Source organism: Panthera tigris, chromosome E1 (genome assembly GCF_018350195.1).
Source record: "Panthera tigris isolate Pti1 chromosome E1, P.tigris_Pti1_mat1.1, whole genome shotgun sequence".
NCBI lineage: Eukaryota > Metazoa > Chordata > Mammalia > Carnivora > Felidae > Panthera > Panthera tigris.
Window position 1 is genome coordinate 53553113 of NC_056673.1, and position 15929 is coordinate 53569041.

The 15929-nt window shown below is 54.4% G+C and overlaps 1 protein-coding gene across 3 annotated transcripts in view; it reads right to left on the reverse strand.

Annotated features, from left to right (window-relative positions):
• Positions 1-2930: 2930 nt before the first annotated feature.
• SDK2 (sidekick cell adhesion molecule 2) overlaps positions 2931-15929 on the reverse strand; it is a 263893-nt gene continuing 250894 nt past the window's right edge. For all 3 annotated transcript variants that reach the window (XM_042965582.1, XM_042965580.1, XM_042965583.1), the window contains one exon: positions 2931-7161. In XM_042965582.1, the coding sequence (XP_042821516.1) occupies positions 6808-7161 (354 nt within the window). In that variant the 3' untranslated portion in view covers positions 2931-6807. The remainder of the gene's footprint in view (positions 7162-15929) is intronic.

Sequence of the window (15929 nt, forward strand, 5' to 3'; positions counted from 1 at the left end):
TTAAGCTGAAATTTCTGGGAACCCAGGTCTGCCAACCCCGTGCTCTCTTTAGCTAACCTCCCCAACCCAAGTGCTTTTCCCATTTAGTCACTCTGGGAGCTTCAAGAAAAGAAACTCCACTGAGTTCTGACGTTTTCCAGGTGAGATGATCTTTTCTCAGGAGAAAGGAGAACTATGTATAATCTGAGCCAGTATGTGGCCTCACACCATGTCTCCTTGGCTTTGGAAAACACCTTCCCTTCCCCTCCTTCCTTTCTTCTTACCAGATTTGCCTCTCTCATTTTTTGAGTGGGGGTAGGGGGGGAGGCATTGTTTTTGATAATGGGGCTGGAGACAGCCAAATTCCTCACTCACCAGCTACGGCTGGGGAGAAGCTAGTCTGGGATTAGAAATGAATGAGGAATGGGGCACCTGGGTGACTCAGTTGGTTAAGTGGCCGACTTTGGGTCAGGTCATGATTTCCCGGCTCATGGGTTCAAGCCCCATGTCTGTGCTGACAGCTCACAGCTCGGAGCCTGGAGCCTGCTTCAGATACTGTGTCTCCCTCTCTCTCTCTGCCCCTTCCCCACTCACACTCTGTCTCTCTCAAAAATAAACATTAAAAAAAAAGGAAAAAAATCATAAAAAAAAAAGAAATGAATGAGGAAGAATTTTGGAATTAAAGATTACAATGAGACATCTCCTGGGTCTAGAATAAACATGCCACCAGGAAGGACATGCCTTTTGTGGTTCAAAGCCCTTCCTTTCAAATCTGACTCCAGTTTGTAGACTGCCTTCCATATTATCACCCTCTACCCAAACATCCTCATTAGTGGAGTTGTATCTAATGTGGGGGCGGGGGTCCACATTTATTAAGGTAAAGGTTATACGTAGTCCAAATTACCTTTGAAAATCCCTTAATCACCCTGAAAATTGGTCATAAGGTTCAGTGTGCATGGTTTGTGCTGTCCTATACACGGAAGCTCTCACTTGACTTCCACTTAACCAACTAGCCATGTTAATGGATTCCGTATATTTTCTCTGCAAAACATGAAGGTGCCCACAGTCCCCAGGGTTCTGAAGGCTAATAAGGGGCTGCTCTCTGTGATGCCCATATGTTTCTGCTGCTACCGAATCAAGTTGTATAACGAATCAGTTGTCACTGTTCCCAGACTTGTTTGTGCCAGTTGTACTTTTTATAGTCATTCCATAATCTATTTAAAAAATTTTTTTAATTCAATTTTTTTTTCATTTATTAATTTTTGAGAGACAGAGAGAGACAGGGTGTGAGTAGGGGAGGGACAGAAAGAGAGGGAGACACAGAATCCGAAGGAGGCTCCAGACTCTGAGCTGTCAGCACAAGCCCGATGTGGGGCTCAGACTCACGAACCGTAAGATCATGACCTGAGCCGAAGTCGGACGCTTAACCAGCTGAGCCATCCAGGCGCCCCGTAATTCCACAATTTAATTAAATATGATGCGATGGCTAAGAGTGCAAAAGAACAGTTATTTCTTTGAAAATTGCACCGGATGCTTTGATAAAAGAAAAGTGGCAAAAATAAAAGGGTGTGTTACAGCAGAGAGAGAGAGAGAGAGAGAGAGAGAGAGAGAGAGAGAATGAGAATCTCAGGCAGGCTCCACACTGTCAGTGCAGAGCCCCGTGTGGGGCTCAAACTCACCAACCGCAAGATCTTGACCCAAGCTGAAATCAAGGGTCGGACGCTTAATCGACTGAGCCACCCAGGTGCCCCCTTTTGCTTTATTTTAAAGAAACAGACTAGAATTCGCTGCCCATGCACGATGGCTGTGATTCATGTAAGAAAGAATAACAGGGAGCTGTATACACGGAGACCATGCTGAGAAAAAGCAAAACGCTATGGCCCAACATTAACAGATTGGTGAATGAATTTGCATTTGTGTTTTAAGTAAAAATGAAGTGTCTAAGAGTATATTTTTGTATATTTTAAGTTCCCTGCTTTAATTGTGCTGAGCAGCCTCTTGTACGAATGTCTGATGTACGTTATACAGCAACGTAGACTATTTAAGTAAGTGTATTCATCTGGTGGCATTACACAATTAAAATCATTTTTCCTTCGTTCTCTTTCTCCTGTTTGACTCAATGGATGTGAGAGAAATGTGGTATCATGTCAATACCACCACACGCATAAATGCAACGATTCAAGCCCTCACTTAAGACCTGGGTGCATTGACTAGGTTAGTTACAACAAGCACCACAGTGGTTCTTACTATACCAACCTTAGCGTCTGGGGTGTGGCTGGGTAGGAATTAAAATGAACACGGGGTGGGCGTGGGGGGCAGGCACCTGGGTGGCTCCGGTGGTTAAGCGTCTGACTTCCACTCAGGTCACGATCATCATGATCTTGAGGTTCATGAGTTCGAGCCCTGCATGGGGCTCTCTGCCTGTCCGTATGGAGCCCACTTCGGATCCTCTGCCTCCCTCTCTCTCCGTCCCTCCCCTGTCTCACACACACTCGCTCTAAATAGACAGTAAAAAACACATAAATAAAAATAAATGAACACGGGTAAGGAACTTGCCTTAAAATAACACAGAGGCGGCACGTGTCTCTAGAGCCAGACTGCTTTCGTACAAACTCTGGCGTTTCCAATTCTCAAGGGCAAGCAAGCCCCTTAAATTCTCCCTGATCCGGCTTCTCTGCTGAAGGTGTTGTCATGAGCATTCCCTGAGTTCATCAGTGGAAAGTGACAACAGCAGTGTCTGGCAGGGTGCAAACGCCACACAAATGTTAGCTATTGTCATTGCCAGTATTATCAATCATTATCATTTGGCCTCTAATCCGGTATAATCCGAGTGGCTATTATCCTGAAGGTGTAAAAGAAACAAGATCCCGCACTATTATTTGAGCATGATATGAAGGTAGGGGTCCCCAGTTACTTTCCCAGAAGGAGAAGAATGAATGTTGCTTCAGAACTCCAAAAAAAAAAAGTTTATTTATAAAATACCGACAAGTTTGACAGGCCATGGGACATCTTGTGGTATATATTTCAAATCAATTTCTTTTTTTACCTTTCATTTAAAAAATAAACCTGCTAACAAGCTATATGACATATAGATATATATTTTTTCTTACAGATAGACACCTGCCACGATGAATATTCTCCCCACAATTCTTCATTATATCTTTTAAATCAAAAAAATAAAGATTTGTGTTGGTTTTTGTTTTTGGAGTCTGTATGTGTAAAGAAAGGTAACACGTTTAAATGCTTTTGGTTATTCTTACGGAAACAAAGAGAAGGGGGGTGGTCCCAGGAGGGCATCTGTGCTCCTGGTGGCGGCCAAGGTTGCCACTGGGCAGGACCATACAGAGGCACTCAGATCAGGTGGCTGCTGCTGGGGGCGGGTCCCCCTCCCCACTCCTGTCCTCCAGCCCCTCACACCATGTGCACCACGGGGAGGGGAAGGAAGCCCCTGCCCAGAGTGGGCTCTGGGAGGCTCTGGCACCTTTGAACGCTCTGCCCAGGGAGGTGTGGGCAGAGACAGAAGGCCTCGAGACAGCGTGCTCTGGGCGGGGCAGCTGGAAGCGTCCGTGCTTCCTCTGAATTGGGGCAGTGTCAGGTGAGGGGACAGGACGGGCGGCCTGGGTTTGCAAACCCCCCGGGGCCCTGGGAGAAAGGCGCTCTGGAAGCCGAGCAGCTTTTTGGTTCATCTTGGCAGTCTGGGCGAGGAGCTGGTGTGCACGCAGGGGCGTGGCCACGAGGGGGAAGGGCAGTGCTGGTGTGCCCAGCGTGGGCTGCTGGGTGCAACACCAGATTTCCCGAGGGCATGACGAGGCAGAGCCAGAGGACACAGAGGTGTCCTTGTGTCAACCTGCTTCAGGTGGTCACAGAGGGGCCCTGGCATCATCGGCCCAGGAGCCCAGAGGTCGGGGAGGTTCCCTGTTACCTACGGGCAGTGCCCGGCACATCCTAATGCGACCGGGTGTCTGGTCAGGGGTCGGGAGCCTCCACTGCCCCGGCAGATATGTAAATGAGGGCAGAGGTGTCCTCTTAGAAATCTAGAGCTCTGTCGTGGAGACCTGGGCTTCCAGATGTGGATGGGGCAGTGGGGCAACATTTTGGGTGGGTGGATATGAACTCAGGGCTGGATTTTCACGTTGGGCACAGCCTGCCTTCCGGCTCACACAGCGTCCTCGCCAGTGCCCTCTCAGACTCCCACGTTCGAGCGGGAGTCACCCCGGCTGCCTGTGCCTCACAAAGGACAGACGAGCCACCAGAAGGAATCGCAAGCCTGTTTGCGAACACACACCCGTGCAGATCTGTGTGTGCATGTGCGTGAGCCCAGGCGTGCACGGCCCTGTGCTAAGTGTGCGTGGGTGTGTCGGCGTGGGGGTGAGTGAGCGCGTGGGGAGGGGGAGGGCGCACATCTCGGTGCACTAGGCAGTCTGTGAAAGGCAAAGGAAATCTGGCCTCGTGCACAGTACACGCACCCACATGCACGCGCGCGCGCGCACACACACACACACGGCTTCACGCGTCCTGCTTCCCCCCCCCCACCCTACCCCACTCCCAGATTCCTCACTGGGCTGGGCTACGTGAATTCCCTACTGCAAACTGGGAACTTCCGCAAATGGCTAAACGCACAGCAGATAAGGAAAGGGATGAGGTTGTTAAAAAAAGATGAGATGAAAAGGAGGCAGCGCAGGGAGATCACAGGCGGGTGGCTGCGGATGCGTTGCCATGGAGACACCAGATGTGTACAGGGCAGACCTCAGGCCTGTGTCCTCGTGGGGGTGCTTCCCTCCCAAGACACCCCGGTGGAGAAGCCGGCGTCTGGGCCCCGTCTGCGGAGACACCTGCCAGCGCTCCCGAGGGTCTGGGAGGTATGTCCTTCCCTCAGGCCCCTGGCCCTGCTCCCATCCCCCTCACCTGAGTGGGGGGCCCGCGGGGCCAGGTGGAGAGCCTCGCTTTCCTTGGCTTGCTTCCCAAATCCCCCTTTCAGACCTCCTCTGTTTTCCTCACCCCCAAGATGGGGCCTGCATTGGGCACTCCCAGCGAGCCCTGCCCCACTAAGGGGCCCCACGCCGCACCCGGTGTCTTCCTGCCGGACCACCTCCTCTCCCAGAGGCTGCTGCCCACCCAAAAGCACGCGGCTGGGCCAGCTGGGGGCACTCGGGGAATTCGACAGAATGGTTCCTCCCTCAATCCCTTCATCCTGGGGCTGAAAGGAAGATTCAGGCCACTAGAAGTGGCTTTTTAAAAGAACATTCCTTAGAGCAGATTGTGTGTGTGTAAAAGCTTTGCTTCCTGTCAGCTATTCTTGTCCTTGGTCCCATCTGACCTGCTCCTCCTGGCCGGCCTGGCTGTGCATCTTGGGAGCTGTGTGAAGTTTGGATGGGGCCCCTCCTTGCTCCGAGCCCCGGCTAGGCCGAGGCCGGCCTGGAACACATACCCAGGGGTTGGGTCTTTGACTCTTTGTAAACCAGGTGCTGGGCAGACAGGGTACATTCTGGGAGCTCTGGCCTCTAGACCAGGGGCTTGGCCCACTCCTCTGGGCTTCTGTGCCCCTGTGCTTGGGACTGGGGGTGCTTTAGACGGGGATCACTCTGGGTCGAGAGCGACAGGGACACACCTCTGGAAGTGAGTGTCCCGACTGGCTAGGACCAAAAGGGATTTCTCTTGGGAGAGGATCCTTAGACCCTTCTCCTTGCAAGTGCATGGGGGACTTGTGTGTATGTGCCCGTCTCAGGAGGAAGGGGTGTGTCCAGGGACAGGGGTGTGTCTGCCTAGATGGCCATCCCTCACCCCTGCCTAGCTCCCCAGCCGGTGCATGCTGAACTTCCTTATCTAAGCGCCTTCCTTTCCCTCTTGCTTTAAGGAGGGTGCTGGTGGTACCTAAATTGGAAGGAAGAGGGAAGTTAAGCTTCCTTCTTACATTCTTGACTTCCAGCGTTATGCCCAATTATCCCAGTGATGCCCGGTCAGTGCCCTGTACTCTGTTCCCCGGGTTCAGCTCTCCTGGTCTGTGCTCAGGAAAGTGAATTCAAGTCAAGCAACGGCCGGGTTCAGTGGTGGTGTGGGGGCCTCTCCCCACCCCTGGGGCCCTCTTCCTTGGAGTCACAGTAAAAAGCGTATGTAAGAAACAAGGAACTAGCTAGGCAGACTCTCACCCCTCAGTTGTTTTCCTTTTTCTAAATAAACCAAACGCTTGGTGGAGAAGTTAAACAAGGGAGGGGAGCGTGAGGAGCAGGCCAGGGGGACGGATTGAACCCCCAGAGGCCTGTCAGCGATGCAGGGGGAGGGCTGGGAGGGGTGTGTGTGTGGTGGGGGGAGAGAAGGTGAGCTTTGCCCTCAGGGGCGCCCAGCCTTGCACATCATCATCTAGCAGTGGGCCCAGGGCCCCCGCACTGTCCGAAGAGGCAGCTGTCAGGACTTCCAGAAGCTTCTCGCCCCCTGAGCACACTGCCTTACAGCTCTCTGGGCCTTAGCTTTCTCTCTCTCCCTCTGCCCCGCCTCAGCCCAGGCTGGGCCCCTGCAGCCCGACTCTGCGAAGTCTGTAAAGGCCCAGGGAACCCTACAATCTGGAGCTGACCAACTGTGGGCCACACACACACGCACACACACACACACACACACACACACGTCCTCCTCCAGTGGTTTTCTTCTCCTCCTTCTCAACACCGTCTTTGCTGGCCCTGGAATCTCTGGAAAAATAAACTCAGGAGGTGAAAAGTTGACTTGGTTTCTCGGTGTTTTTGTTTTCTGGCAGGCAGTGCGGGGAGGGGCGGATGGGGAGTTTGGTGCTGTTTTGTTTTGTTTTGTTTTTCTTTCTTTCTTTTCCCCCTTCCGATGTCAAACAAACGATGAAAATCCTGCTATAGGAGCCCGGGGGCCGGGGGTGAGGCTGCTGGGGGGGCGGTAGAGGGTGCTCTGCTGACTCGGGGGGTTTGGGGGGTTTTGGGGCGTTGGGGTCCGACTGGCCTTGGGCCGGAAGAGGCCGCCCTGCTGGGCGCTGCTGCTGTTGGCGATGGTGGTGTGGTCCGGCTCGCCCGAGTCGCTCTCCGTGTAGCTGTACGCCTGGGCCCGCGAGATCCCCTTCTGCTGCCTCCGCCACGAGTTGTAGTAGGTGGGGTCGCTGATGTAGTGGTTGACGAAAGAGTGGGCCTTCTGGTGGGTCGGGTCGGCCTCGTACTCACTGTCGCTTCCCTGGGAGGACAGAGAATCGGGGAGTCAGGGGCCCCGCGGGGACGGGTCCGTGTGCCCAGGGCTGCAAGGCGCCAGGCGCCCTGGTTTGAATCTCCCAAGGCCTGGACTGTGGCCACCTCTCTCCCCCTCACTGCCCAGGGGGCAAAATGCCCGGATGTGCCCACCTTCCTTGCCTTGGGAGCAGATCGTGGCGTTGACACACACAGCCTTGAAGGGACCCGATGTGGATCGAAGACCTGAGTTCTAATTCTTTTTCATTGAAGGGAACTTTATAGCACATGAAGTTAACCGTCTTAAAGTGTAAGATTCAGTGGCTTTTCATACACTCACAGTGTTGGGCATTACTCCGTGTGGCTCCAAAACATCTTCATTGCCCTGTACCCACTGGCGGTCGTTCCCCCTTCCTTCCCCCGCCCCCACTCCTGGTAACCACTTTCTATCTCTATGGGTCTACCTACTTTGGACATTTCCTACGGGTGGGATCCTATAAAACACGCCTGTTGTGTGGCCGGCTTCTTTTGCTCAGCATATCATGTTTTGGAGGTTGAATTCATCATGCTTTTTCATTTTCTGTATTTCTGATGCTTTGACATCTGGGGCCTTGCTGATTCTGGAGGGGCTATGGCTCCTGGGGCTGGTCAATTTTTGGAGCTAGCGAATGCCCTTTCATCACCAACCGCTGCTCCTAATCACCCCAGGGGCCAGGTACCAGGCAACTAGGGACAGCCCCTGTATCCCAGAGCCCACTGAATTGATTCATACTAACCTAAGCCTGCTTCCATAATAAAGGCTCCTGCCCGTGCGTCCCTCCTGCTTTCTCTGCCTCTGGGGGACCCTAGTGCTTTCCTGAATAGCCCTGCATGGTGTGATGGGTCCCCTCTTCTTGGGAACTGTGAATAATAATTTTTTTCCCCGGGACAATCATCTCCTGATCTCCTGGCCTTGCCATACCTGAATAGGAACAAAGCCTACATTTTAGGACAGCTATTCATGTAGGATGTACTGAGTTCCAATCTCGGTCTACCTCTGACTTACTGTGTGACTGGGGACAAAGCCAGGGCCAGACTTGGAGAGGCTCCTGGCACTGAAAGGACGCTGGTGCTCACCCACGTTGTGATCCAGAATAAAAGCAACATCCATTTATAAAATGAGCATGAGAAAAATATCAACAAAAGCTCTGAATTTCACACGATGATTACCCTGTAGCTTTCCCTGATAAATACAACATATTCAGTTTTTCTTAAAACTGTCGATAACTTTGGTGTCCTCACCATAGCTCCAGCTGCCTGAGGGGGAATCAGCCAAGAGTCAGGCCGGGTTGCGAAGTAAAACAGCGTTCCCTGGTTCGGATCTGAATCGTGGAGCTAAAAATATCATGTGCCCCTCCCCCACCCCAGGCTCCCAGCAATGTTTTGAGAACTAAGAAGAGGACAGATGGGAACACGCTTAGAACTCTCTGGAAGAGATGCGCTCTGATTTTAGTGAGGCTCAGAAGGCCTCGCTCAGGTCGCCGCGTCCCTGCAGAGCTAATACATGGAGGCGGTAAATTTTATCAACATACTTTGGGTAAAGCTGTACCAAGTAGACCAGTGAACCCAATATCAACGAGTCTGGGATGACTAGCTGTGTCCTGCATTACAGGCAGAGCAAACGGAGAGTTGTTGACCTTGCCCCAAGGGGTCTGAGCTATGGGGAGGGGCAACGTGCACTTGCTCTCCGGAACCCCAAGTCCTGTATGGCATCTAGCCCCTTCATGAGAAAGAGCTAGAATGTACAGAACTATAGCGGTGCCAGCCGCGGGAGCAGGTGCTCCGTCAGGAGACTGTACTGAACTCTCACACCTCGGCCCCGTCACTGCTATTGCTCTGGAAGTGCCAAGAACACCAAGGCAGAGAGGATGAGGGTTTGCCCCAAGAGATGATGCGCTAGGGGACTCAGGTCTGCCTGATTTTCCAAAGCCCACACATGCTCCACCCCGCTCCTGCCTGGAGGTCACAAGATGGGAATGAGAGCCCCTCTAACCTCCCCGTGGGGATGACATACACCCTAGTCCATCTGCAAATTTATGTCATCTGCCGCCTCCCCTCCTCCACCTCATCCCTCCGTAGAGATGCTCTCCTTACCACCACCCTGCACAGGCTCCCAGGACCTCAGTCCTCTTGGCAGTAGAGACAATGGAAAGTCCCTTGGTGTCCCCATGACGCAGCGCAGCACAATACAAGCCCCTTTCTTTGCCTACTGCCCAGCTGCCAGCCCAGGAGGGAACAAAAGGGCAGTACAGACAGGGGCTCCATATGCCAAGAGTGGGGAGGAGGCTGAGGGCTGGGCACCCGATGCCTGAGGCCGCAGGGAGGCCGCCCAGAGGTGGGAGAAGTCTGAGCAAGCCATGGTGGATGCCACGAGGCAGGGGGCTGGGGGCGGGGGGGGCTCTGGTGCAGGAGCAGCGAGGGTCTGTAAGTGTTGGGTGGTGGAAGGGGGCACCCCACACTTCTCTCTGTGAGACAGGTCTCTCCGGGAGGGCCCCCACCAACTGGCTTGAAGAGTTGGTAGTGTCATTGGTAGAGGTTCTAGAACTTTGGCCGGCCCCAGAAGCCAGTCTCCATCACCGACTCTGTCCCTCGCTAGCTAGCTAGGTGAAGTCTGGGACGCATCACTTGGCCTCTCTCAGCCTCGGTATCCTTGTCTGTAAAATGGGTAGACGCCTGCAGCTCACAGGGTGAAACGATGGAACGTTGTAAAAGGTGTTACTGGGGAGACAGCGAGGTGGGTCTGGGTGCGAAGGCCTGGAAGCCCCCAAGGAGGGATCAGAAGGAGGAGGGGCAGTGGAGGCCGACTCAATGCTCAGGTGGCTGGCAAGGAAGAAGAATGTTCAGCTCCCGTCCTCCAAAGTGAAGCATCACTAGGGGGGGATGGGCCTCTCTGGTCCTCCTGGGGGCCCAGACCCCAGAGCCCATTCGTGCTAATGTTTACGGTCGGCATTCCGCATTCGGACGGGGGTGGAAAAGCGACGGAACCCAGAGCGGCAGCGGGGGTGGGGGTGGGGGAGGTGCAGGGGGCTGGAGGCGCGCCCGCCCCGCCCCCAGCTCTCCGCAGCCAGGGAGGCGGCCTTTGCATTTGCTCTGCTCTCCCGCTTCCCTCTCCTGGAACATCTGTTTCTTTTCTGCAGGGGGTGGGGTGAGAAGGGAAGAAAGCGAGCGAGGGTGGGGGGACCCAGGGCGCCCATTCGGGCTTTCAACTCTCGCGCGTAATTGAATGCAGCTTCCCAGTAACCGACCCAGCACAAAGGGGACCTTTCACGGGCAGTCCCACCAGGCCGCCAGGCAATCAGGCGACTGCTCCAGCTCCGGGCCTCTTAACAGCTCCTCAAAGCCACTCAATCAGCAATTACCGGGCCTGCGGAGGGGAGCGGAGGGGCGCGGGGAGGGGGTCGGCGGGAGGGACGCCCCGGGGAAGAGCCGGCAACAAAAGAGAGGGGGGCAGAGGAGAGCTTTTTGGTCTTCCGCTGTTGCCAGCACAGCGGCAGGGACGTAGGGGCCAGGCAGGGTGCCCTCATCTTGCCGAATCTCCTGAAGTCTGGTGGGACTGTGCTGCCCCAGGTGACAGGAGGTCCCCTGTGCGGCTCCTTTGGAGGCTGGAAGCTGGAGCCGCCGTGGCCCAGGGGCTCCCTGCACCCGTCTAGGCTGAGGCCAGCTCTACAATCAGTCCCTTGGACGCCCTTCCCCTGGAAGCAGGGGGCCTCTCCTGCGCATCAGAGGTGGGGGGATGTGCTGAGTGTCTCCCTCTCTAGAAGCCCCCACGAGGCGCAATTTTGTCAGGCATCTGGGCTCCTTGTACTAAAACAGCTAGAAACCTCCCAGGAATGTCCTTGTTCTTTCTTTTTTTCTGTCTTTTTTGTCTTTCTTTCTTTCTTTCCTTTCTTTTATGTTTATTTATTTTTGAGAGAGAGAAAGAATGCAAGTGGTGGAAGGCAGAGAGAGAGAGAGAGAGAGAGAGAGAGAGAATCCCAAGCAGGCTCTGCCCCATCAGCACAGAGCCCGATGTGGGGCTTGAGCCCACGAACCGTGAGATCATGACCTGAGCCCAAATCAAGAGTCAGATTCTCAACAGACTGAGCCACCCAGGCACCCCTCCCAGGAATGTCTTTTTAAAAATGCCAGCTCAGCGGGGCCTGAGGCAGTGGGGATTGCCCCCACTTCTAAGCTCTGTGATTAAGGGCAAGCTACTTGATCCCTCTGAGCCTCAGTGTCCCCAGCTGTTAACTGGGAATCCTGCAACTTGCCCGGTGGGGCGACTGGATTTGAAATGAGAACGTGCACAGTGCAGGACTTGGCACAAAGCAGGGGCCCCACATGTAGCGTTGCCTCTTTCCTCCGGGCTCCCTCTGCCCTGCCTGTAGTGTGTTTCTAGTTTGGCACAAGCCTGGGCTTCCTGGGCCCGTATGGGTCAGGCTAAGGAGAAGCCAGAGATGGGCCCCAGTGAATCTCTTAGACTCACGGCCCAACCCAAGAGGCGAACACTGATAAAAGACCGGAGACACTCCGAGGGAGGGGTTGTCAGAACCACTCGGCCAAACGCACACCTGCAAACCTGCCCGGCTCCTCCCTTCTCTGCATGACCCAGTCCCGTTCGCACTCTGAGGCCCGAGGCCCAGCTGAAATGCCACCTCCTCCAGGCAGCCCTCTGGGAACCTCCAGGAGGATGGGACCTTCCCCCCAAGATACCTCAGAGGGCAGCACCCCAGGAGACAGGAAGCCTTTTGTTTCCCATTTTCCTCCTGAAAATTATGGCATGGCGCCGTAAAATTTTAATACGTGAAAACACGTGAGTATTCGACGCACGTGGTCTTCCCTAATGGATCATAACGCGGTTAAGGCAACGTCCCTGAGAGTTGGTCCTGCTCATCACTATAGCTGCCACATGGAAACGGTGCCTGGTACTGCTTCGTGGGTGCAGAAGAATTCGCTGTTGAATAAATGCAGCAAGGAAGGAATGAACGGGTCCCAAGGAGGACAAACCAGCAAGATGGCCACACAGGGCCCACCCCCAGCATGGCGCACAATAGGTGCGTAGCGGGTCTCAGGTGGGCCTGGCTTCGTCATTGGTGGCTCCCTGACTCATGCAATAGATAACCCCGCCAGGCTTTGCAGGGGGCTGTGAAGGTTAAGTGTGCCATTCTGGAACAATCCCTAGAGTCATTCTTGGCCGCCGGGAAGGGCTCCGTAAACATTCACCATTAATGACTGGGTGCTCAAAAGTGTTACAGAAAACCTAATTTGTCCTGTCTGTCTTCTTACTTTTCCACATAGGCTTAATTTCACTGCAATGAGTTTCCTGGGGCTGCCCAGGAAGTCACAGAGACTGAGTATTTATTAGAAGAGGCGTGCCCTGGGCCGAGAACTCCTTTTCCATTGAGATTTACTTGTGTGCTATATAATTTTTCTCCCATACTTGGGCTCTTAGTTTGAAAATGACGTTGGAATGCAGCCATGCTTTGTTTTCAGAAGTTATATCAAACAAGCTATGGGTTTTCAAACCCCAGCCTTTGTTTCCTGCACCCCCACCCCCCACCCCCAGCCTGGAAGCCCCTTCACCAACACCCCTCTGGGGACAGCCCTCCCAGCCCCAGTCTTCCCACAGCCCCGTTAAACCACTTCTTAACATCTTGTCATGCGCGTTTGTTTATAAGCAATGCGGACTTTTGTTTATTACCCTATCACAGGGAGAGGGCCGGGCAGATTTCTGCCAATGTTGGGTTGTCACTTTTGGGTGGTCTGACTTGGAATAGAAACCAGGCAGCATATGGAAAAGTCACTCTCAGAGGATGCAGGGGGAAGGGTATACTTCAAAAAGTCAGGCCCTCATTCTCCAGAGCAGTTGAAACGGGGCTGGGGGGGCCCATGTGCCTGCTGACCCTCAAGGATGCCCCTCCAGAAGCCATCCCATGCGGGCAGACTGGGGAGCACCCGCCTGAAGCCCCAAATTGCAAGTCGCAGAGGCAAGCGGGTAGTAATCGGATCTGCTTATTTATGTTTTCAGCAAGGGCATCAGAGGGAGACCAGCCGCTCTGTGTCCACGTCTGTCCCCTCTGGCCCACGAGCAGCTCCTTGGAGGCAGGGTCTTGTCTCCATCACCTCTCTGTCCCTGGAGTACAGGCTCAAGAACTGAGTGTTGAGGAGAAGTCAGCGTGTGCCCCCTGCCGCACCCCCCCCCCCCCCGCCCCCCGCCCCGAGTCGCCCTCTCTGCCCTGGGCGGGGGCAGACATCAGGCCTCCTTAGCTGTTAAGACACAAAGTTTTGATGTGACCCCGGAGGCAACCAGGCAAGGCTCCTGGCTGAAGCAGGGCCCTGTCCTCTGTTTGCTGAGCCTGTAGGGGCAGAGTCACAGAGCAGTCTGCTTGGGGTTCTCTCGGTGACACGTAGGGGCTCAGGGTGGTGGCTCTTTCCCAACAGGTATGGAAACAATTCAACATTTTGACAACGGCACACTTAACGGTCCTGGCGCCCTGGGCCTGGGGGACGTGAGCGACTGATGGCTGAATAGTCCCGGGGGCCTCCTGATCCTTGCACCTCTGAAGATACCAATGCTCTGGGGACAGCCTCCTGGATCCTGTACTACCTGCAGTGGACCCTAAAGCCAAGTGCCTGGTTTTCAAGAACCATTCCAGAGCAAACAGACCCAGATGATCCCGACTGCCATTGCCAAGGCCCCCGTGACCAGCCTGGCTCTGCAGGGGCCCAACTCCATCCCATGTCACGTACTCCTGAGAACAGCCCTTCGGAAAGGGGGCCACCGTGCTGTGTGGGTCTGGGCCGCGCAGGACCCCTCTCCATCCCGGAGTCAGTAGGGGAAGGAGCCGGATTCCAGCCCGGGGCCGTGCATCAGCCACAACTACGTGCTGCTGCTTTTCAGATGAGTGTCTCTGATTCCAAGCCACCCTCTGATGGGGCTGGATGACCACCTGAGCAATCTGCTGTTCAAAGCGGCGAGGGCACCTGTCCTGGGGACCACCTTAATGCCTCTAGCACTTTCCTCTGAGCGTGTATCTTTATCCTTTGAAGACGGGCTTGAGTTGTTGTTTGTGTTTAAGGAAAATCCACAGTTATTTGTTCTCAAGAGCGTCTCATCAGCTGGTTCTGAAGGCCCTTCCAGGAGGGTCTGCCACAAGGGTGACATCACCAGCTTTGGGACAGGGTAGGGCCGGGGGGCCAAGCTGGGCTCTGTGTCAGAAGGCCCATGTGCAAGGTCTGCCTCTGTGACTCGGGCGCTGGGATCCTGGGTTTGCACCTTCTGGCTGTGGGGCCTGAGCCAACTCAGCGGAGCTCTGTGAGCCTCAGTTTCCCCATCTGGACAAAAAAGATGACACAAAGGCCGCTCGGAGGCTCGCTGTGATTACAAAGTGGTGAGGCACATGGGATGATGGGTGCAGCCCCATGTGGTGTGGCCATGGCCATCTGTGTCACTCTGAAGGATCGCTCTGAATGTGTGCTTCTGGCCTTGGTCTAAAAGGAACAGCTTTACAACTGTGAACCTTTGCATCTCTCTCTTGCTAGCCTACTAGGTCTGGACTAGCTTGGCCAGCTTCTCCAATGACCCTTTCATGCCTGACACCAGTGTGCAGAGTGCCCATGCCCCATGTGCCAAGAAGGGCACCGGGGAGGTAATAGACCTCGGGACGGTCACAAGTCCCTGACTGCATGGAACTTTGCTTTCAGAATAAGTAAACTCAACTCAACCCTGCTGAGCTCCAGATCAAACCCCAAACCATCCTAAAGTCCACAGGCGGAGCTCTAGGCCCAGGCTGTGGTCCACTGCTGCCCCTGAAAGGGAACGTGGGTGTTCTGCTGTGACAACTGGCTTCTGGAACCGGGAGGCCTCCCCTCTCCGGGGCACGTGCTCCCTGAAGGTGACTGGTTCCAGATGGCTATGGAAAGTGCATTCAAGCGGTGGGCTTGTGTCGAACAAAAGACACCAGTGGCAAAGTGGGGGAGTCTAGGGACTCTGCCCGCCTTGAGTGGGCGTGACGGAAGTAGGATGGTCTTCAGATGAGGTTTCTTCTCTCAGCAACTCCTTCGAGGTGGGGGTGGGTGGCTGGTCTTAGGGACCAGCTCCGCATCCTGGGGGAGGCTCCTCCCGACTCTTGAGGAGATGGCCCTGGGCCATCTGAAGACATCTGGGCAATGTCTTTTGCACTCAGAGGGCTCCCTCCCTGAAAGGTCAGTGCCCAGCCAACGAGTGTGCATGAATGATGCCCTCTATAGAAGGACGAAAGAGGCTGATCAAAGCAGGAAGGAGAGTCCCCCCTGCTGGCCACTGCCTTTGCTCTCCAGAGACAGGAGTGTGGCTTAAGGGGCCTTCTGTTACAGCCTCACGGGCTGTATTTTTTTGAATTTTACCTTGAGTGCCTAGAGCCTAAATGCCCATTGCCATTTTGGAGAGAAAGAAAGAAGAATCATGCTTGAGTGAAGCATGGCCTCACAAGTCCCAGGATGCATATGGCCGCAGAGAGTTAAATACTTGTAACAAGACGCCATAACCTGAATTGTGTGAGTTCCTGTGTCAGCCAGGCTAAGTTGGGGTCTCTGTCCCTGCCAGCTCAGAGCTGGGGTGTTAGCTCCAGCCTTGTTTGCTCTGCCAAGCCCATCAGTAACCCTGGAGCTGAACAAAACAGCAGTGAGCCAGAGGCCCTTGGTCTACTGGGCCCACAACCGGAACCCAGGCATGCTGGCACCACCTACCCGGCCGACAGCCTTGTTCCCTGCTGGCATCTC